The sequence below is a fragment of the Oreochromis niloticus genome, linkage group LG1, assembly GCF_001858045.2.
Source record: "Oreochromis niloticus isolate F11D_XX linkage group LG1, O_niloticus_UMD_NMBU, whole genome shotgun sequence".
NCBI classification, from domain to species: Eukaryota; Metazoa; Chordata; class Actinopteri; order Cichliformes; family Cichlidae; genus Oreochromis; species Oreochromis niloticus.
The window spans coordinates 9,660,813-9,685,026 of NC_031965.2; the positions used below are offsets into that span (position 1 = coordinate 9,660,813).

At 38.2% G+C, this 24,214-nt stretch overlaps 2 protein-coding genes across 3 annotated transcripts in view; one reads left to right on the plus strand and one right to left on the minus strand.

Moving 5' to 3' along the window:
- cdkn1ca (cyclin dependent kinase inhibitor 1Ca) lies at positions 1–954 on the plus strand. The gene is made up of 2 exons (XM_003450797.5): positions 1–652; positions 744–954. Exons 1-2 carry the CDS (start codon positions 247–249, stop codon positions 842–844), a joined length of 507 nt encoding a protein of 168 aa, XP_003450845.1. The 5' UTR covers positions 1–246; the 3' UTR covers positions 845–954.
- Positions 955–4,624: 3,670 nt separating this feature from the next.
- kcnq1.1 (potassium voltage-gated channel, KQT-like subfamily, member 1.1) overlaps positions 4,625–24,214 on the minus strand; it is a 40,540-nt gene continuing 20,950 nt past the window's right edge. The window contains exons 7-17 of one of the 2 annotated variants that reach the window (XM_005455725.4): positions 19,974–20,084; positions 19,420–19,515; positions 19,113–19,229; positions 17,856–17,994; positions 15,366–15,422; positions 12,937–13,066; positions 8,828–8,903; positions 6,562–6,656; positions 6,317–6,363; positions 6,144–6,205; positions 4,625–5,307 (exon numbers count right to left, since the gene is read on the minus strand). In XM_005455725.4, the coding sequence (XP_005455782.1) occupies positions 5,053–5,307; positions 6,144–6,205; positions 6,317–6,363; positions 6,562–6,656; positions 8,828–8,903; positions 12,937–13,066; positions 15,366–15,422; positions 17,856–17,994; positions 19,113–19,229; positions 19,420–19,515; positions 19,974–20,084 (1,185 nt within the window). In that variant the 3' untranslated portion in view covers positions 4,625–5,052. The remainder of the gene's footprint in view (positions 5,308–6,143; positions 6,206–6,316; positions 6,364–6,561; positions 6,657–8,827; positions 8,904–12,936; positions 13,067–15,365; positions 15,423–17,855; positions 17,995–19,112; positions 19,230–19,419; positions 19,516–19,973; positions 20,085–24,214) is intronic. The other variant, XM_019351090.2, reaches the window with a different exon arrangement.

A 24,214-nucleotide genomic window follows, 5' to 3' on the forward strand; every position in this document is an offset into this window, starting at 1 on the left:
ATCAGGAGCTTTTATCCAATGTTTCAGCTGAGTTCGTCACACAGTGATTTGATCACCACCAGCAGCAGCAACCCCCACACCACGGCTGTCCCTCTCCAACAGCCAATCAGAAGTCTCTTGTCATTGTGTACAAACAAAAAAGTTTTGCGCCCTTTAGCCTTTATATCAACCTGAAGTCAAGTATCGAGCAGAGCAGGCAGACAGCACCAACCACCATCACCACCAAAAAACTTAATCATTTGAAAGATGGAGCCCATCAGGCGGAGGGAGTCTGTTTGCAGGGCCTTGTTTGGCCCGGTGGACCACAACCAGCTGCGTCGGGACTTGAAGCTGAAGCTTACGGAGATCATTGAGCAGGACAGCCGGCGCTGGAATTTTAACTTCGAGTGTGAAACCCCGCTGCCCGGCCGGTTTCAGTGGGATGAAGTACCTGTAGTCTGCACTACGGCTGAGCCCGCACGGCCGAAGGACGATCCCCACGGTTCAAGTAGCGACAGGCCGAGCGACGGCGAAGACGGCGCAGGGGCCGACCAGGAGAACTGCTCCAACATCACCAACAAGCGCAAGAGTCCCGCTGAAGAGACGCTCCACAGTAGGAAGAGGACGCTCTCCAAACCGGCAGCCAGTCTCAAATACAATGCACGGATCACAGGTACAGGAATGAGTCCCGTTAGCTTTTGTTGGTTGGCCTATCGACAAATCTAATGTCAAAATATTGACCAATCTCTCTCTCTGATTTTCAGATTATTTTGCAAAGAGAAGGAGGACAACAACCACCAAGAGCATCCCGAATCATTTTCACGTCGGTTCTCATGAAGCAGCTCTGCGCAAGACTTTAAGATGAACATGCAGCTGAAAATGGCTATTTATGTTTTCATGGACTTTATGGAGCCCTATTCCCCACAACAAATTATTTTATTTTATTTTATTGTATGTTGGTGGATTTTATTTATTTTTAGCAGGTTTTTTTTTTTTTTAGATTACATCTCTTATTAGGATATTTATTCTATTTATGGATGTTATGAATATTCTTCACTGGCATTTAAAAAAAATCTGTTATACACTCGTGCTGCTAATGTAACTTGTTTTAAAAAAAGCACTATTTTGTTAGGTCATTATTGTTATATAAAATGAATATGTAGCACATTTCTGTGCATATTACAGTTTTAATAAACTGTGATTATTGATCATTACATGTTATGCCTGTGGACTTTTGTTTAACACCGGGAAACTTTTCATGTAAAGTAACAAATTTGTGTTGCGATAGTTTCATTTTCATCTCTGATATCCAACCTTTTTAATGTGAATGTTATCTCTAAAAACTCCTCCTTTGATAAAATCAGACATAACCATTCAGAAACTCATGCATTATTGCCAGTCAATACTTTACAGATCTATACTTGTCTAAGACATAAATTAAGAACTGCAACAAATCAATAATACACAATTTTAAAACTACATATTTGTAATATCCAAAATAATGCACACCACATTTTGCACTGTGACAGTTTGCTGACACTGAATAGAGCTTAATCTTTTATCCTCCAGCTGTCAAACGTGTTGTCAGTCTTGTCTTTATATGCAAGACACTGAGACTGCTTTTTCTTACACTAGAATGTTCATCTATTTATAGCCGTGTCCGTTGGTGAACAGATTTATAAATTATTGGTTTTTCAATATGACTGCAGTCTTATGAGAGAGTACATCTTTAGTGTTTTTGTGCTGTCTTTGCAGCAGACACAGATGAGTAGGTTAATAAGTCTCTCTCTTTCTCTCTCTCTCTGAAGTCATAGAAAAAAAACTTCGGGTTGTAAGTTTAGCAATTCAAAGAAGAAAATTGTTTCAGAGTAATTGCATTTTCTGGGTTCTATTATGAGATATTTCATAATCACAATTGTAAGAAATGTGCCGTCAGGCTTTAAATTATATCCATTAATATGAACTGTAATTGCCAAATTAGCCCATTAGAAAAGCCAAATCCTGCATAAGTATGTGCACTCCTGCAGTGTTGGGGTTTCAGCTCTAAAGAACTTCAAGAGGCCATCTGGCCTGAGAGCAGGATAATAGCAACAAAGCAGAGCGTGCCATCTATTTCACCTGCAAATCAGCCTTTGGCACTCCTCGACCCCCCCACCCCCAGGTCTTCCCTCAGCTTTTCTATTTTCACTTAGTCCCTGTTCATAGTCAAAGTTGCTATCATCCTTGACAAGTGCCTGAAGCAATACCACTTATGCTTATTCTTACTTTGCCTCATGATTGCTCGAATGTCACTTCCCCAAAGGCCTCCTGTTCATACTTGCTACACAAGCAAGAAAAAAGAAAGACAATAACACTTTTAAAAGGCTCGGTGACGTTGCTAACTGCGTTATTTCTGAATTAGAGATAAATGATCATTCACTTTGTTCCAGTGGATTTATTTTTCAAATAAACTTGTCAAAAATCAATATCAAACTGTCCCATGGGTCCATAGGTTCCCATAGGATAGAGGATTCCCAGGTTTCCAACTCCAGCAGTAATTACATTCCGTGAAAGAGATGCACTACAAGCATCAGTACATTATCCGTGAATTTAACTGTCACTAACAAGCCTGCAATGATTGTTTCAAGTAATTCTAGAGTGATTTTGCTGAGAGCATTAGAAATGTTCCTTCATAATGAACCATAGGTTGATAAAAAAAAAAAAAAACATCCCGCAAAGGGTACTGCTTTGTTTTGGAAACTGTGGCTTCTTCTGATTGGGATTTCATTAAACTGTCCAAACTAGAAGAAATTGCAGGAAAGACACGCATTAGGACTTCCACTTGTGTTTGATCACTCAACAAATACAATCTGAGGAAATTGTACCCTTTGATGCAAATAACTGCTGGCTAAATTAGCATGTTAGTGTTTTATTTCTTTTTTCTTTCTGTATGAAATGTGCCTTACAAATTTCCTCACCAAAGCAGATGCTAAAGAAACATAAAAAAAGCAGTTCATTGTAGCTTTAGGACATAATGACTGTCTGTATTGTTTGAGTGTTTATAACGCAGATTACTCCAATATCCCAAACAATCCACGCCCTCCCCGTAATGAAACTGTCCCCTCACCCTCCTCCTGGTCGCCTCAAAGGCCAAGCACCCTCAGCACACTTTAGGAGGGTGCAGCCCATTGTTGTCCACACCAGAGGCAGATGGTCATTTGGGCCCTTTCTCCACATGGCTACTTGTGTGAAGGAATGCCTGGACACCCCACGGATGGTCAGCAGGGAAAAGGTCACCATCTGCCGCTCAAAGGTCAGCTGTCTAAAGAGCATGGTATTAGCCATGCTTTTGACTGTTTCGAGGACACGACACACAGCTCCACCTCATTGTGTTAAAACATGAGTGATGCACAATACTTGTGGAAGCAGTGACTTGAACGGTGCTCCAGACATTCAAGACAAGGACTCTTAGTTGGATTATTTGCTTTCATTTTTAGTGTGAAATACTGACTTTTTTTTTTTTTGCTTTTCCTTCAAAATACCTATTACAAAAGAAAAATGTCTTACTGTAACTGAAATATTTATCTCACTGGTTTTAGTGAGAGATTCCTCAAGGCCAGCAGACTCAATACATAGACACTCAGTAATAATTAGTTTGGTCTTTTATTGCTACAGAAAAGTTGTGCTAACCAACAGATAGTAACTGAAACTGTATAGTAAACCTAATAATGTATAAGAACAATCTCAAAGATGAATGCGGTTTAATGTGTTATTTCAAAGAAGGCTTGGTAGTGATGACTTTAAGATATTTTATTTATTCCAGATTTGGGAAGTTTATTTTAATTTTTCTTTCTCAATAATTCGACCTTACTTTGAAATTTCAGTAGTCAACATGATAATTAAAATAATATAATAATTGATTCTAAAGCAATATATGCACCTTAAGCTTTTACTGATTAAAAAACAAATGCAGATTAAAAACTCTGTAAAATGTCAGCTACAATGTAAATCAGCACTTCCTAAATTTAAGACTGCCACGATCACTTCAGAAACCTGGATGTTTTCTGTGGCGCACCCAAACCTCTCATTACAGCTTTGGTCATAATACAAGCAAAAGGTCATGTTTTTCCTTAGTTGCAATTTAACTCATTGCTTATGACATCTCATAGCCCCTTTCCTTCTACATACTTTTTTCATTGTTATGGATATATAAGGCAAATTCAGGATCAGAAATTAGCCAGAAAAGTAATCATATCATATCATAGCATAGAAATTCACTTCCAACAACAGCCCACCTGAAGTACCATTACTATCCACTGGGGGGAAGAGGAATTACTGACATAGTCTAAAGACCTTGGAAAGAAAAGCATCTGGACTTCTTTAAGTTGGTTGAAGACGTTTCACCTCTCATCCGAGAAGCTTCTTCAGTTATAAGGTCAAATGGTGGAGAGTCCCATATTTAAGTCCTAGGGGGCTGTCCCCCAAGGGGGTCAAGAACCCCCTGTTGATCCTCTACCTAATCAAACGATTTACTGAAATAAATAATATGCTATTGCAGGGTAATGCTTGAGAAAAAAAGTAACTCAGACTGTAACAGGATTGGTTCATAAAAACATGAAACACTGAAAGTTTTTTGCTTCACATCACACAGGCATGATTATGATTACTGCATTTTTTTATTGTCATAAGAGAAAGGAAATCTTCACATTAACAAAAAAGTGAAAAAGTGGAAAACAGTGAAAACAGCATTTCATTTGGGATTTTCAAGTGATATATAGAAATGTAAGGCCCCTAAGAGTTATAAAGTTACTACAAAATAATATAATTTCAACATATGCATATGCTAAACAGGAAGAACGGAGGTTGAGGTTGCAGGGGTTTTGGCATTAACCTGAGTAAATGTCAAGTACAATACTCAAAACTGGCAACTACAAAGATCTAATAGCAATGTAACTGTTAAGAGATATTGCAGTGTTGAATTATTGTTTTTCTCTCACAGATGTCCATATTCCGCATGGTCTGCTGAGACATTCATCATAAATATCTTATATTATACTAAAAGAAGAAAAACTTGGTTTTTGCTTATTGGTTTCATCAGCTCTCATCCTGACTGCCAGTGGTGCTCGGGGGAGGATTGGGGCAGACCACTGTGCTGGCGGTGTTGGAGGCATACAAAGAGGGTGAAGATAGCTGGTCATAGCTTGGCAGGCTGTCCTGGCTGGGGAGGACATTACAGGTCCGTCCGAGCCTTGACCTGCCCCCACCTTCGCCACCACCAGCATCCTTCTGTTCCAGCAGATATGCGAGGGACTCTGCAATGCGATTCAAACTCTGGTCCATGTGTGTTATCTGTAAGAGTTCAATCAAATATTCTTTAAAGTGACAGCTATGACACTAACAGTGCCTCTTAGTAATTAAAACTAAATTAGGTTTGTTTACTTGTTAAACGAAGGAGCTACGGTTACGTTGTTCATAAAGTTTTAATTACCCCATGTGGCACAAACAGCATCTTAAGTTTGGGCCAATTATTTTAATGATTGTAGTTTTCATGGTCAGTTATGGTTGTATGAAACAGAATTACATTTCAAGAACAGAAATGAAAGGGATGTTTATTACAGGATTATGAAATGAAAATTCTTTAAAAACTTTACACACAGTTTGATCTTTTTTTTTTATCCAATCACAAATAAGAAAGAGAAAAAAAATCACAGATGTATATAAAAACTCAGGGAGGGAATTGCACATTGTGTTCCTTTTTCTTTTCTTTTTTTTGATGCATCTTTGAAATACATGAAAGCAAACAGTTCCTCTTTTTGTGCCACAGAACTGGAACAGGCTCTTAAAGTTTTATATGTGAATCAACAAAAACGAGGCCACATGTGTATACATACATAGTGGCTCATGTTACATTACGGTAAACAAAGGCAGCTCTTGTTGCATTACCCAGAATGATTCCCAAATACGGTTTATTTTCATGGGTTCACTGAATTGTAAATTGTCATTGTAAACATCCTCTTGGGATAACCCTTGTGAACTGCAATAAAAGTTCAAATTATAGTGCAAGATAAATGGAGCCGGATTTAAATATTTGACTTTTCTCCTGTACACGGAAAAGAATGAATCTCAAACTCTACGAGGCTGGTGAGTGTTACTGTATTTTTCCACTGAGGTTGCACAAATCCCACCTTGTCCTCCATCCTGTTGAGTCTGGATCCGATAGAGTTGTTGCCTTTGTCTTTGGCTCGGTCTTCAGAGGCAGACAACAGTCAAGTAAATAACAAGACAGAAGGATTAGGTCTGTGGTTTGTACCATAGCTGCTGTAATGTATTTCGAGAAGTCAGTGGAGTGATTCATTACCTGAACCTGTCTGGAACAAAGTTATCTTCCCTAAAGACTGGTCCAGTCTGGGGGAAACAATGGGAACCTTAAGTTAGAGGAATATTTACACTCTCTCTCTACTTCCCCTTTCATGTTCCTAGATCTCCTCCATTCATTTTTTTTTAAAAATTTATCTCTTTGCCTTGACAGCATTGTACACATATATCCATGCTGTACTCAGGGGATATAATTCATATTAAGCTCATCTTATTTAAACCATTTACCGTCTCTGAAGCTCCTTGATGCGCACCATGAGATTGAGGTGACCCTGGGAGTACTGTTCAATCACATCTCGCACATCATATGGTTTACGAGCTTGCTACAACAGAGAGTTTCAGATTGTTTAATCAAAACGTCATCTCTTTTATTACAAATGTCTTGTCAGGATCAAATCCTTACGAATGTCTTTACATGCCAGAAACTGGATATTCTTTAGAAAATTATCCTGTCAAAGAAACAAACTTTTCATGCAAGAGGATGGTCTATAACAGGGGGGGCAACTCCAGGCCTCAAGGGCCGGTGTCCTGCAGGTTTTAGATGTTTCCTTGATCCAACACAGCTGATTCAAATGGTTAAATGACCTCCTCAACATGTCCTGAAGTTCTCCAGAGGCCTGGTAACGAACTAATCATGTGATTCAGGTGTGTTGTGTTGCAGGACACCGGCCCTCGAGGCCTGGAGTTGCCCAATAATAGCAATAATAAAAATCAATCAATCAATCAATCAATCAATCAATCAATCAATCAATCAATCAATCAATCAATCAATCAATCAATCAATCAATCAATCAATCAATATCATGTGGTCCTTATTTTAAAATTAGTTAAATCGAGTCTCAGGTGAACAACAGCACATGACATATTACAGTTTGTCACTATGTCTTTAAGAAAAACTAAGCCAAAATTCAGGAGACAGTGTGTGAAAATCTAAGTACACACTTACTGCTTCCATAGGAACTAAAAGGGTAACATTAGTGCACTAGTCTTATTGCTCATCAGCAAGTTTGATGACTTCTGTAAGAGCAGAAGTTTTGACAGTTTACTGCTCCGGAGCATTCAGCGGTGTGTTAATACAAAGCCAGCGAGGAAAGACAATAGCAACGATCTTATCTTAGATAAGTAATTGTTGCTGCTCATTAATCTGGGAAGTATTACAAGGCCACTTTCAAACAATTTTAAGTCCATCGTACCATAGAGAGAAAGATTATTCACACATGGAAAACATACAAAATAACTGCCAGAGTTACTATGAATGGACATGTCAGCAAATTCACCCCAAGGTCAGGGTGTGCAATGCTCAGAGAAATTACAGAGAAAAAAGGGGGCCTTAAGAGAGCTGTGCATGAATGAATGCCTGCAAATGTTGTAAAGATGTAAAAGAATCCTGTAAAGTTCCCCCACAATGATATGAGAGACTGATAAAGTCATGTAGAAAACAATTACTTCAAGTTATTACTGCTGAAGGTGGTTCTACAGCTTACTGAATCATGAGGTATACTTAGCTTCTCACCCACGGCTTCTTCTTTGGCTCGGTTCTTTGTTAAATAAATAATGATAAAGTGTGGTATGTCACACTTTTTCCCCCCTGAAGTTATATTTGAATCATTTAAGGATCTGGTAAGGTCCAGAAGATTTTTTAAAATTATGCCCCAAAATGTAAAAGTTTAGAACGGAAAGAGGGTGCCCTTTCTCTTCCACAGATGTTTGGTGAGGTTTAGAGACCAGATATAAAGTACTAATCCTTTATATACAGTATTTTGTATTCATTAAATATCATGGAAAATTTATTGTGACTGTCTGATAAAGAACAAAGCCTAAAAGGAAGGGTTTTGTACAAAAAAAACACTGAGGCTAGCTGGACATAAAGTGAAGTGGAATTAATTTTGTTATTATAGTTCAAAGCAAAGCAAAAATGCCATAGATGCTGCATTAACTTACAACTGAAACAGAATTTCATTTGTTCATTAGAGACAATCCAAGCTGTGGCACAGCTATCTTTTCATGGCTTGAGCCTTTGATTAGAATGAGAGAAGTCATAAAAGTGTGACAACGTGTAACATCGTCTAAAAGAAAAAAAACCCCATACAGTATAGGACTCATATCCAGATGTAGTCATCTTTTTTCCACAACCAATTCAAAAACCTATTACTATAATGATGCTGCTGATCTGAACTGCTCATTTGCAAACTCAGCTGAACCACTGCTTGCTGTGACCCTGGGGCAAAGTTTATTATTGTTGCTCCCCAATCTCTGCTGTTGCATTTGATGTTTGCACTGTGACAGTGTGAAAGTAAATAACAGTACAGTACTTAGTTAATAACTACTGAAATGTTAGAAGTGAATAAATACTGCTTAGTGAAACCAAGCTGTTAGTAGGTGTTCAGAGTATGCAGATAGGTTACGCAATTTTAAGTAGAGCACATAAACATCAATTATTTCCCAATGTGTGATTATTATGCTTTTTTCTTATTAAAAAAATTGTAATAATTACCTGGAAATTTCTCTTGGCCACAAAATATCGCATTCTCTGGATCACCCGGATGGCTTTTCGGTGAGGCTCTGTGAGTCTGTGAAAAACACATTTGCATCAAGGTTGGTTGTCTTCAACCTGCTACACTTGTTTACACCCCTTCTTTCATTTAATTGAATGAATGTGTGAAACTATGAAAAAACTGGCAGACATTAGCCTTCATACCTGAACTCTTATCAGTATAGGCAAAAATATTAAGTTTCATTATTACTGCTCCATCTACATCAAAAGCCTTTCCTCTATTACTTGTCTTCCTTTGAATGTGATGAAGGTGAGTTACAGAAAGAACAAAGGCGGGTAATTTTCAAGGTCTGCACATTTCTCGAAAAATCATTGGCACAAAGCTTAGAGTGATTGTCGGGCATTTAGCCTCCATTATTATGTTGTGGGAATTATTAAATAGGTATTACTTAACAGGCTCATTACCCTGAAAAAGCAGTGAGTGAGTATGTGAGGTGGGAGCGCAGCGAGTTCTTTGTCAAGTCCGGTGTATAACAAGGTGGGTGAGAGTCTCATAATGGACTTTTCAGAGGCAATGCAATGGGCTGATTTTCAAATACAGCTTTCATAACATTTTGTCAAATTAGCACTATGAAACGTCAATAATGTGCTCCTGGGCTATTATAGAATCCATTTTACATCATAAAAGGATTATGTGGTAGTGATATAAGCAGAAGCCAGACAGTGAGACAAATTTCTTTTAGCTCTAATGGCAAATTGTGACTTCTTCAGAAAAAAGGGAAGCGTTTGAATATCAAAGATGTTTCTTTAATATTTTCATCTACCATTAATGAACACTGTGATGTGAACATCCTAGAGATCTGTAAGGTTATAATCCTTAAAGAAATGGTTAAATATTTTGGAAATGGAGCTTATTAAACTTAAAAAGAGCAGATCTAAGACTGGAATTAAGAGACAGTTTGTTTTACGTAGCACAAAGAATAAAAAGAGGAGCTTAGCCTTGTTCTATCTAAAGCATCCAAGTCTACCTATTAGCAAGCTTAGTAATTAACTCTGTACAGTTTTAAAGGGGATTACGTGCTGGACTATTTATTCTAGGCTTCCTTGGTAGAAACCAAAGTCACTATGATCATTTTATGTTCAACAGAGATCTTAACGAATAGTCAGCTACATTAATGGTATTGAGACAAACATTACGCTTAAAGGACCCAAAGGAAAAAGATTTTTAAAATCCTGTTTGAGGAAAGTCAGCAAACATTTTTTCATTTCTTTTATCAGATTTAATGGGTGATTTTATATATGCAGTTTTTAATGTCCTGGTGACATCAGATATTCAGTGCTTCAAAAGAAGTACCTGATGTGTTGAGTAGTGAGATTCTAGAGGGCTTGAAGGAAGTGAGTAAGCATATTTTTCACTCTCAATTTTTTTGTAGTAACAGCCATCAGTGAACTTTATTAATGTTGATCATTATCTTGGTCTGAGTACATCAATCATGTAGTCTGCATATATATGTGTGTGTTGCAGATGCAAAAGTTTTGATCTTTACTCTACTGGAGTCACGAGGCAACATGTTGGGCAGTTTTTTAAGTCAACATCAGAATTCAAATCCACCAGCTGTCTGGAGCATTTCTGTGTGGAATTTGCATGTTCTCCTCATGCATGTGTAGGTTCTTTCTGAGTACATCCTCTCAAAGACGTGTGTGGCTTAGGTGAACTGGGATTTCTAAATTCCCTATTAGCCATGATTGTGAGAATGAATGATTGTCTGTCTCTCTCTGTGTCAGCCCTGTAGATGGACTGGTGACCTGTTCAAAGTGTACTCTGCCTTTTGCGCTATGATAGCTGGGATAGGCTCCAATCCCACCTGCAACCCTGAATTTGATAAGTGGAATGAAATCCCACAGATTAAAGCCTTACCAAGACTAGAAGGATGTCTTTGGAGCTGTTAGGGGATACGTGAATGTGCTATTATATATATATAGTGCTATTTAAATGGCACCTAAATGTGCTATTTGATGTAGTAAAGGCATTTTGATTACTATTAGTGCCATATATTCATTATTATTAGCTGTCATGCTTTGACAGTTCAAAAAGTTACACTTATGATCAGTATTGAACCAATGCTTTTGTTATCACTATGAGTTAAGAGGAGACTTTTCAAACAGGGGTAAACATCCATATAATTTTTCAAGGTGACATGGATTCTGACTGACTATGTCTCCACATTGAGAATAATTTATAATATAACATATTAGTAAATACAGGTGGGTTACATGCAATAATACATGCAATTCTCTAACTTTGGAAAAACTCGTTCTGCTGCTGTCTGCTTCTGCGAGGTATGTAATGAACTCAGAGAAAAGACTTCCAAAAACAGCTGAAATCTATACTTTGTGTAACTTCAAACCGCTTCCTTATATTTATTAGTAGGACTGATCAGTAATCTAGCCCACAGACTCTGTCTTCATCATATAAATCTGTGCTTTAAAAAATATAAAACCCAAGCAAATAATGGTTGTTGAACATTCCTTGAGTGCTTTTTGTGGCTTTTCTGAAAGGTCTAAAGGCACATGAACTCTGCGTTTTGTACTGTCACCATTTTTATGCTGAAATGTGGAAAATGACTGATATTAAAACTTTGTAAAAAAAAAAGCCTTTTTAGCATTTATATTATTATTATAGATTGCAATCCTGTTTTTTTTTCTAATTTTACTGATAATTGGAGAATTCTTCAAAACGATCCAGTATTTTCTGAGCTAAAAAAATTCACAAAGTTGCACTTTAGAGATCTGCAGTCATGCCATGTCTGAAAGCGACACTTAAATATTACTAGGTCTACCATAGCAAGGCTGGAGTTGTGAAAAATGTCATCAGGGCACATAATTTGACTATTCAGATGCCATCAAATTAACAGAAAAACAGAAGGAGCTGAAGCTCTTGTATCCTTTTTTTTAGTAATTGCTGTAATAGCTGAGGTCAGATGGAATTTGCACAGGTCTTGTTTCAGTATGTTCAATTAAAACCTCTGTTACTAACAGAAAAGGTTTTGCCTTGACTTTTCCCTCCTTCATTCAATAAAGGAAAACATTTTCGCAGCTACCTTTACTCATCCCTTCCTTTTATTCCAAATGCTTCATGTGATTGGTATAAACAAAAATGCAATGTGAAAAAGATTTTCAAAAAAGTGCGTCTATGAAGCTGTACATTTTTGCCTCACACCCTTTTTTTCTTTTATTATGACTTTAAAAGCTCTGTCTTCTGGGTAACTAGGGGTGTAATTTTCATCTGTTTGTGACAAATGTTTGGCAGTTTTGTTGAAAGTCTCAGTTCCTCGATTATTATCAATTTGCCAAAACATAGTGCACTGGAAAGTCGAAACTGTCAGCTGCAGAAATATGACTCCTGGGAAGTATTCCATAGTGAGAATCTATACACCACGATTTGTACCAATGACTAAACTGAGCTATTCTCCAGTCTTATAAATAAAATAAAACTGACAAATTGGTGTTAAATATGTAACAAGGCGCGTAATCAAAGACAAACCTGGTGAAGAGAAACACATTCTTCAAGGTTTTTTTTCTCTCATATTTTTGGTGTTGTCTCGTCATGGATAACACAAAGTGTAGTATCTTATAATGGCACAATGTAGCATGGGATTTGATGTGGCGCTGCTCTATGAGAACAGCTGGTTACGTATTTTGAAGTCAGCAGAGCACAGAGTGATCTTTGCCAACAACGCTGCTGCATGCATTTCCCACTCTGCATCATTACTCCTCCGTTTAGAAAGCAGTCCCACGGGTCAAAACTGTCGCTCCATTTGTTTCACTTACTGTGCACTCACATTGCACTGCAGTTACTTAACACTCATTTCCTCATATCATTCTCAGTCTCTAGCTGTGCAAGTGCCTCGGCAAACGCAAGTGATTTCTTTTCGTGATACACACTCATTACACAGTAGAGACACAAGCCCTCTGGGGTTTGGCATATTTCAAAGGTTAATTACAAATAGAGAAAAAAAACCTAAAACAAAATGCATAAAAACCTTCCCTGTCATGGTCATTAAAATGAATGTACACATAAACACAGAATCCTATGGTGGTAAACTCACTGTGACACTGAGGAGGCTGGGGCCAGTTCATTCTCTCGCTCTGGCTCCAGCTCCATGTCGTCTGCAAAGCTGCAGTTCCTCTGGAGAGTGCTGGGGGAGTGGACTTCTAAAAGGCCAGGGCTTCTTTTCACTGCACGTTCACCCACAGACACCCAGAAACACACTCATTAGAGTTTAGCTATTAATATGTGTCTGTAGTGACACTGCAAATAAAGTTTCGCTGTGTACATCCTGTTCAAACAGGTTTTGCAATTTACACTTACTTACACATTTAAATGTATTCTAATTTCTCTTAATGCACTCATGCTATGTATGCTGATATAACCAACAACAAAAATATGCCCATATGTTGCATTAAAAGTAACATTATCTGAAGACAGTGGAAAGGGGGAAAAAAAGACATTCCTATGGTAGCTTTCAGAATCGCTGGTGATTTAGTGAGGGCTTGTGAACTGTGGGAAAATTAGGGCCTCGTGTGACCTGGGATCTTGACTCTCCAGAGCTCTGTTTAGGATTATAAAAGTGCTGTATTTAGATGGGAAAAGAGATCTGAATTTACAGCTACAGTCATCCTGCAAAAACAGGGAAGAGAGGAAACCACTCCGTTTGGATAGACACAGATGGGTTTTTTTGGGGGGGGGGGGGGGGGGGGGGGGTTGTAGATGTTCTCAAATGCAACATGCCAGCAGGGTGGCACTTTCTGTTCTTTGCCACATAAACTGGGAGGACAGACTTTTTTGTGTCTTTTAAAATTGTAAAATTTAATAAAAAAAAAAAGAAAGACAAAATGTGACCCCACAATTATCCAAATCTGCCACTGGAGTGTTTTGAAACTGCACCAGTAAGAGAAGTGTGACACAACAGGTTCATGATTTTGATGTGTGAAATACAAAAAAAAAAAAAGGTGTTGAATGGCACTGCTTGAAATGCACTGTAAATCAAATGATCTTAATTGGTGTTGTCATCTGGTGACAAGACTTGCCCTGACAAGCACACTGATATTTCTCAATAACAGAATGCAGGGAAATGTTTTAACTCCCTGCTGGGCAGCTTTTTAGATGAAATGCCAAACATTACTTTGCATATCAGCTAAACACATCAGACCTTTAGTCCTCTTGGTAACAACACTTCAAACTGTATGTAACATCACACCCGACCCACATGATGAAACCAAAACTTGTTGCAACTAGCAGCACACCAGTGCCAAAAATCTGCACTTCCTGGAATGGCCACTTTAAGTCGATTTCAAAAATAAGTAATTCTTCATAGACTTCCATGTTCAAATTTCTTTACAACAGAAATATGCATTTTTTTCTTCTGGGAAAAGGCTTTAATCTCTATAGAGGTTTCTCGAATAAGATCATATGCACACCGTTGGCCTCCTCCAATATAAGGGAACCACAAGGGAAAAATGTGTAATCCAGTTATTGAGTGGTTCCTGGAAGCTGCTTTCATGCCACTAGGTGAAGTTGGTCATAAAGAAGGTGCTGCACCAAAAACCTGCTTGGTGTGGTTGAAGATTGCTGCAGCTTTTACATCAGAGATACTAATTTATCTACAAACCTTTGGTTTTATAAGAAAACTTGCAAAAAGTGCAACACAAACTCGACACAAACTGGAAATCGAGGACATTTCCCTTCAAAGTAAAAGTTGTGCCTCACTTGTGTCACACTTTTATCATTTCATTACCATTTGAAGAGTAGTTAGCAAATGTTTGCAGTCTCAGACAACCTGGCATGTTTCATGCAAACTGTGGGCAACTGGAGTCAGGGACCAAAGCAATCACATAGAGGCTTTTGGTTCAGCACCTTCTTTGTGACTTGGCAACAGCTAGGAACCTCCAAGATCCATTTGGTAATACATATTTTTCCCTTGCCAGATTATTGTGCATCGTCTCTAGGGCATCGTGACTGAGGTCTTACTGAGTTGATCATACATAGTCACACATCAAAAATGGTGGACCACTTAACATCACGTTGTTAGCAGTCGTGAGACCACAAAACACCAACTGATAATTTTCTTTCTTATGACATTTGTAGAGGGGTTTAAATTGCTAAGGCATTAGCATTATTAGCATTATTAGGGGCCTGGACACTTTGAGAGACAGGAAGGTGCCATGTTGTCTCACTCAGTGTTTCATTACACTAAAGGATACTCCAATGAATCGGCTGTTCTCTAGGCTGTGTATTTTCTCAGTTGTCCATTTTGTGCACAACGTTTTTTTTGGTGGTCATAATTAACATCCAATCTAACAAGCAAGCAGCAGTAAAGATGGCGAAGGTCAGAATACTAAACTCAAGGCTCCAAAACAATAATCCACAACCTCATGAGTGTCATCTCTTTGGCCATGTGCATCTTTTATATGAAAGCCAGACTGTATATTCAAGGCAAACAAAGTAACATAAAACATCATTAAGATCTGAAGTTACCTGGAGGTGGTGAGCTGAACTGAAGAGAGGACAAAGACGTCCAGGACTGCTGGCGATCTGAAGAATACATGATGGAAAACACAAGCATAAATTATTAACTTTAATTATACTGAAAAATAAATGTGGCACTTGGAATCCTTTTTCATTGTCATTAGTCATTAAGAAAACAACACAACATTTCATTACCTCATGGGCGCCGGACTAAGAAAGCATGCTGTTATAAAACTTGACAATGACAAAAAGTGACTTGATGGGCTGTTAAAAATAAGCATTAGGAGAGGATAGCGAGTGCACAGAGGACGTAACCAGGATGTGGACACTAACATGCAGCTCACCACATCCTCCCAGAGTGTAGAGTCCTGCTAAATCAGGCATATGGACAAAACACAAAGAGAAAAAAGACACAAGCAAGGAAGTTGGATGGAAGAAGCACAACGAGAATTAAAAAGGGGCAGAAAGACTTCAAATCTAAAAAGAAACACCACATCTGCAATACACCTGATAGTTCTGTTTATGATGAACTGAAAAGCACTGGTGGAAAATTACTTTCCGCCAGTATTTCCACTCTTGCAATCAAAATTATAGTGACTTGAATCTATTTTATGTAACCACATACCCGGTGAACAGAATTAAGAGGAATAAATGCCCACACAGCAGAGATAACCAACAAGGTTAACGCAGGGCTGAAATTGTTCAATGCAAAAGACAGGATATGCTTTTAGTGTAAGCTGACAACTCTGTAAGCAGCTGAGCACTTGAGCCAGCATCAGTGCCTGCATCCCCTCAACCCAAGCATACAACAGATGGCAATGTAGCAACTTAGTAAAAAAATGGACATGTTAAAAGCATCATGCTGTAAATGTAAGATGTGCAGTAGACCTGTAGCATCAGAGATCGTGAAGTGCACAGACATGCATAGAACCGTACAATGGTGCAAATTAAATTCTGCCCCTGTACTGAGAAGTGAGTGCAAAGCAAAGCCATTGGCACTGTTGTGTTGGTGGTGCTGCAGTCACCCATGTAAGCAGCTTTTCACATTACCAGATTGTGTTAAAGAAAGAGGTTATATAATGAGGGCCTGAAAAGAGTAGCGTCCAATTAGATGTTTATATATTATGGATGTGCTAAAACTATCCATATTTATCTCCTTGAAAAAGTAAACAGATGGTCCTCTCCTGTGTCTTGGTTGGTCTGTCTACTAGATCAGGCTGTCCATTAATGTCCTTTATATAGCAGTGAGCGGGGTGATAATGATGGTCTTTTGAAAAGGTATAAAATAGGCTACTCGGTGAGCAGAACAACATTAGGGAATACACTCTGAGAGAAATGAATGAACAAAAAAATGAAAGAGGCATTTTCAAGGATGATATTGAATTAGTGAGTATATGTTACTTCAGCAAAAGTTCCTCAGCTTGTTTTTTGATGAGAATAGCTCAAATATTCTCAGCCCCAAAAGGCTGCAGCCCCCACTCTCCATGACAGGATGTTGTAAACCAGGAAGTTAGAAAGTGGGGCATATGATATTTTGGAAAAGTAACTCACATTTTGATTTGTTTGTATGTAGGCTTTAAAATGCCACATAGTCCCTTGAATGAGAAAATCTGTGACTACACTGACCACAAGAATGGGAGTGTTAACATTAAAGGGTTAAAGATGGCTGCTGATTGCTAAAGTTAGCCACACTCTAATTGAATATTAAATTGCGTCTGTGCAATGCTATTCAGTGCGCATGCTGCACATGATACACGACACATCCAATTTGACTAATGTTAGATGTCTTGAGTAGTTTCAAATGGCTCTTAAATCCTAATGCAAGGACAGTGTTTCATTGTACTGTCTAGCTCGTGATTCAGGCTGTTGTCAGGAACACTTCTGTCATTTATACGTTAAAGCAAAATAATGTAAAAAAGTCATTCAGTGTGAGTGAATAGGAAAAGGGAAAACCTGCTGGTGGCACTACTCCTGAGCTATCAGAAAAGCTTTGATTTGAAGTATTTAAAATGAACTCATCAAAGTAGTTGGAGTACACAACATAACCTTAAGTGACACTGACAGGATGCAGTATTGATTTGAATACCTTCTTTATTTGACTCCTAGTTCTTCATCATTGATTCAGCAGCACTGTGTGTTGTGTAGATTTTTACAAGTTCAGCAGAGGACCCTTGCAGTTCATACTCATCAATGCAACATCACGTTATATTCCTGCAATGCACTCATCTATTTTTAATGTTTGGACTTTGTCCTCTTCACCTGCTGTGGACAGCCTTATATCTGCAGTTTAAATTCAACATTTTCTATTTTCCGTATCATGAAAGAATTTTTGGTTTGACACCTGAGCACCGCTAATGAAAACTTTACTCATTAAGTGATGATGTGAGTATTAATTCTGATTTGAAGGAAAGAACAGGCACCACTCCATAAATCCACACAACAACACCAGTCTGTTTTCTTCTAGAAACTGTTCTTCACTCTTTCAGTAGGTTTTAGTACCTGTGCCAACAGTGCTGTAAACATCTGAACTCATCTCCCTTCCACTGTCAAACACAGAGTCGAAGGTGATGCTCGGAACTGTGGGGGAAGTTGGACCATTGTCCTTGTCACTGCTCTTCAACTTCTTCCTCATCTTCACCTGTTCGAGAAAATGCAAACAGCTCAATGAAGTGTTTGGCTGCAACTTGAGTGACACAAAAGGGTGACCGTGTTCACCGTGTGGGAAAAACGTTTTGAGTTACATTTTGATTTTGCAACCAAAGTCTCCACTGTCAAATGGAATTAGATTTAGCAGCCGGTAAACCTTCATAAACATAAAGGCATATCAGTCGCAAAATTACGTGATGTAATGATCTTCATAATCTGCCTACCTCTCTCTACCCCCACTCTCTGTTTTAAAAAGTGTAGAGCTGTCATGCATTTAAATAATTTATCATTTCTGTTGATGATAATTACATGGAAATACAGTAGGAGGATCAGAGTCTAAAAAGAGGGGCAAAATAAACACTGTTACTGGCTGCACATAAGCAACATTTAAAAACAGATGCATTAGTAGATGTGTGGTTGGTTGTAAAGATGCTGAATAATCAATATCATTATTAAATTGCTTCAGGCTGTCTTACTTGCTTACTTTTTTTCCCCTTGTCAGGCGTTTCTTGTTTGTTTTTATGTGTATCTTTTTAAAATCTGATATCCAGTCTTGTGATTCTGTTATACTACAGTAATGGATGATTTTCTTAAATCTAACTAGTCGATTAAGCCTGTCTGATAGTAGAGAGTGAGTGAGGGGGTTGAAACCCAATCTGACATCAATTTATGAAATTATTTACAATAATTCTGTTTATTTATTTCTATTATTTTTTTCTATTATTACTATTATTATGCACTGTTTGTTAGACATTACTAGTCGGAAAAGACTATGAGATCGCTCATAAGAACTATGGTGTTTCCAATATTTTTGCATCAATATCAGATATCAGATTTGCATCATTGAGTGCAGTCTAAACATCAGAAACAAGTTGCAGTATAAAGCAACACAATGCAGCACAGCAAACTACAGCCTTCACAGTGAGCACATAATAACTGAAAAACAAAAACAGCCTACATAAACCTTCATGAAAACCTTTGTGAATTTAGGATTTACAGTATTGCAGGGGTGTTGCTTCAGACTACATTAGTTTCACTTTGCCTGTGTCTAATAAACGGGAAACCGGGTGTATGAGCAGTTACAGAGAAATCTATAAAATGATTACTAACCGATTTCTTGGGCTTGGGGGTGGATAGAGAAGAGGCAGGGATGTTTGATCTTTTTCTCAAAAACATCTTGAATGTGGCAGAATCAAAGTTCTCCACCGCAAAACATCTCCACGATGTCTGGAGGGGCATAAAAATAGCAATACGTTGGTTGGACAGGACAAATTTCATGCCAACATGTCTGCCATATAAGAAAAGAAAGAAAAGGTTACATGAAAGGATGGTCTCCATAATAAGACTGTAGCTCTGAGACAGCATAATCCCCCGGCTGTACTGAGCTACAGTTGGGAGTATTTTTTTGGTCAAATACCTGAATGAGACAGGCAGCTGCAGGGATCTGTCGGTTGAAGTGTTTTTGTCTTTGCTTCTGCTGCACCTTCAGGGCGAAGCCTGAGCCCAAGATTCCCTGTGAAGAACAGCATAGCAGAGTTTTTCTCATTATTCAGTTTTAACCACACACTTTCAGGCAGCTGCACGATCCGAAAGATAGAGAAAGAAGGAAGAAACAAAGAGGGATATTTTATGATTCTATTCGGTTGAGAATAATTTATTTTTTCCCATTAACCTTCATAAACACGCAATTAGCGGATTTAAATGTGGAGATTAAGCGTTTTTTTTCTAGAACTAAACATAAATAATTGGGGCTCTAAGTATTTGAGACATTTCATAAACCTTATTATGAATATTGAACCAAGGGTAATATAGAAAGCGATGAGGAAAACTATACTTGTCTAATCCAATTTTTCACCCAGTTTTACAGGGTTCACTGACTTACTATGTTTCTCAGCAAAGTCACTGCTGTTCTGTAATCCTCACGGCACAACTCAACCATAAGGTTAGGCGGAAATTTCTCACTGCACTTACTGCAGGCAGGGCAAAGAATGAAATGGCAAAGACTGAGAAACAGGAAGCAATAGTCTTTCCGATCCAGGTTTGTGGCACTTTGTCTCCATAGCCAATAGTTGTCACTGTGACCTAAAAGCAGAAAAACACAGACAAGACAATGACGGCAGTAGTGTTTTATAATTATTATAATATACAGCTAGGGTATGTGTTTGGAATAAACCAAAGTATAGGACAGCTTAAATAATTACCTGAGGCACTAGATGAAAAGTTAAACAGAAAAAAAAGCTAAGCCAAAATGATTAAAAAACAATTGTTTACATTATACGTTACAATCACAAACTGCTTTGTTCTATGTTCTTTATTTCTATTGGACACACAGCTGCATATTGGGGTTCATATATTTTGCTTAAGGACACCACTGGTCCCCTGAGACACGGCTGCCATTACTACAGTTCATCATCACTGGTTGAAAAATCTGGGGATCATCAAAGTCAGGAGTACATCCGTGGTCCCTGCAGATAGGCTAGAGCAGTTGCTGATACCACAGTCTTGAGTATCTGCTGACTCAAATATCAATTTGATACCGTCTTTTCCTCTCTCTTCAGTAACTAGGCTGCTAATAATACATTTTTTGGAAACACAGCTGAGCTCCAGATGTCTCTTGTGAAACTGCAATGCTCATGTTCCAGTCGTTTCAGTGGATAGTATTATAACTTGCATGCACTTCCTGGAGACTTATTATCACTGCATCCCTAATTCTACTACCCTATCATTAAAGGGGACCTATTATGCTTTTCCTTATTTTCTATCACATATATACATAGTATTATCAAGGCTGTGGTGCTAATATTTAACACTGTTAAAGTTTTAAAGAACAATGTGTAAAGTAACTCTAAAAAGCTTAGGCTACAAACTGCTATAAACACTCTAAACACTACCAATTAGAGTGGATATCTCAGGCACACAGGCACCAGGGCAACACTTTCCAATCGACCGAGTTACTCATTGCACATCTCTTTCCATGCATGTGCTCAGAGCTTACTTTAGCATTAGCATTAGCATTAACTTGATAGTTTGGGCTAATGAACTGCACTTGGTACTGACAGGGGTTATAAGATTTGCACAGAAAATCATTAACTTTCTAAAGTATCCAACACTGACTTGATCCAACAACCGTAGTAGTTGTTTTAGAGTACAGACATTTTGCTAGCATGGTTGCAAAAAAACAGTGAAAGTACTGCTAGCAAACAGTTTAAATACTGTATCATCACATCCATAGCTGAACCCACAATTATCTATTGACTTTACTTGACCAAATACTTTCTTTGCTTTGAGTCTTTAGTGCATTAGACCCCTGATTTCCCAATCCTCCAACTGCAGCTCTGATCTTTTCACCTCTTGGACTCTTAATAACATCTTCATGTGCTGAAATACCCCAAACTGACTTTCAGCGTGTGTGTGAGAGCAGACCCAAATCAGATTAAAAAAAAAATAAAAAAATCATGGGATCTAATGTGTACAACAACAACAACTTTCATTTCATACTGGGACAAGTTATTGACTTTGCTGTGTATGTGTGTGTGAGAGAGTGTGTGTGTGTGTGCATTTTTTAATATCAGAGTCCCTGAAGTTTCCATGAGGCCGAGTGGGTGGTGACTTATTGTCTGAAAATAAATTTTCATCCCGTGTTTTCTGCACTATTTGTTTTGCTGTTTGTATTAGCAGCCCACTGGATTTGCCCAAGGGGCTTCACACAACTCCTACTGTAACATCAGTAGTACAGATAAAACAGTCTATATTTGACCTTTCACTTGCTAAAAAGCAGCTTACAACAAGTCATGGTTTTCTGCAAAATCTTATTTGTGCTAGGATAGAAATGTCAAATCTCAGAATTCAGAAAACAATCATAATTGAATAGTTTAGGATCATTTCACTTTGACAGTTATTTCTAAGGATAATTTCACTAACATTTTACACGGGTTTCTGTTCTGGTTAAAGGGCACTAGACAGTTGCCCAGGACACCAGGACACCTAAGGTAAGGACAAAATATTTTCTAATTAATTTTTAAACATCCAAAGCACACCTTACTTTGAACAAATACTGGTCACTGTGCTCTCAACACCAGCTAGACAGACTGTGGAAAGGCACTCTACTGGGGCCTGACTCTTGCTGATATAACCTGCTGGCTGCTGCTTTTGCAACCGTGCAGATTATTTGCTCACTCGGCTTTGTGTATCAGACATGGGTAAACACGTTCTTTACGTTCTATGCAAACATTACAATTTCATCCTCATTGGGAAAAATCATAATCCGGACAGATAATACTACGTGCCCAGATATGTCCTACAGCAGGCCTTTTATGTATCTTTCAGTGACATTGTGGAGTCAAACAAACGCTCTAAAGTGCTGCTTTATTTTAGCTAATTCACATTTTTATGAGTGTCTGTCTAAATCTTTGGCAGATCTTCTTGTATTTAGGAAATATTATGACATTATATATAATATATATTACATTATAAGGAATGCTTTATGTCCTTAATCCTATTCAGTTGTAAAACAGCTAAACTGCATCACTAAATTTGACATAGGGTTGAATATTGAACTGTACGGCATATAATGGGGCAAATTGAACCATAAAGCAAAGCAGTGACATTCTCATATTAACGACTTCTGTTATAGCTTCTCAGTATAGAACTCATAGAGATAATGTTAGAATCATATAGGGATGTGAACACTCTGGTTATGTTTTATACCATAATCCCAAACATGATTAAAACTGGGATAACTCATAACACAGAACAGCATCCATGAAAAGATACTTATTCACAGGTGATACTGGTAGGTCCCCACCCCCCCATACACACACACACACACACACACACACACACACACACACAGAGCTGGCTTGAATCAGGTCAGAAGCAAACTGAGTGTTTGCTTAGGGCTCCATGGACAGCAGAGGGCCCCCAAGAGCACTTGAAATAGTCCATAACATAAGCTTCTCCAGTTCTTCTCCCAAAAGAAAGAAAGAAAAAAAATGTCAGCAAATAACCTTAACATTAAGTTGATGTGCTTGCTTGTAGTGCAAATCCCTCTAGCTTGTCTGTCTTACTAACATAGCTGGACAGAGCATCTCTTGGTATGTCTGTGTGTTGCTCGTTAACCATTTCCATGGCTGGGTTCTTCTTTGTTTTTGTGCCCGAGTAAAGTGAGAGTGAAATTATATATGCTGATAAACACAAACAAGCAACAAGGCTTAGAAACTGCAATTCACACGTCACATGTGTTCATATGTGACCATATGGTTTCGTATGCGCATTCATGAAATGAAACATATGCTTTACAGCAGCAGGCTCTGTAAGAGTATGATTGCACTCCTCAAAAGCACCCTGAACACGACAGTGATTGTCTATTCCTAAGTCAAAATTCAGTTACACTTGTGGAAAAAGGAAACTCTTTGCAAAGCCAATGACTGACAATTACAATTGATTCAGTATTTGAATATAAATGCTCCTTAGCTGTGCATACATCTCTTATGAAATGATAACAAAAAGTCATTCAGCATTTCATTCTCATGTGTCATCTTGAGATTGTACAGAATATACTGTGTGAAAAAAAATCTTGTTTGTTTATTTCATACTTTTCTGTATAAGTATACTCAATTGTAGATGAACAGATTGAGCAAATTGTTTGCACTGTGCTGACAGGTGGGACTGTGTGGCAATCTCAAACAGCGTACATGGCTTATGGGTAAATTAGGAGGGCCCCCTTAGCAGAATTTTCCTCAGAGCCCCAGGCAAGCTCTGCTCATGTTTCTGTCATTTTAGAGAACATTTCAATAACTTACTTTCATTTTCTGGAGACTTTCTTCCACCATCATAACTGCTTGCCAAATCCCAAGACTCAACAAAGAGACTATTATAATTTTCCTTTTTTTGTGTGTCATACACTATATTGCCAAAAGTATTCACTCACCCATCTAAATTATTGAATCCAGGTGTTCCAATCACTTGCACGGCCACAGGTGTGTAAAATCAAGGAGCAAGACATACAGACTTCTTTTACAAACATTTGTGAGCGAGTGAGTCGCACTCAGGAGCTCAGTGATTTTCAGGATGGTACCGTGATAGGATGCCACCTGTGTTGTCCAGTCATGAAATGTCCTTGCTACTAAATATTCCACAGTCAACAACAACAGCAACTGAACCACAAAGTGGTAGGCCACGTAAAATCACAGAGCGAGGTCAGTGAATGTGCA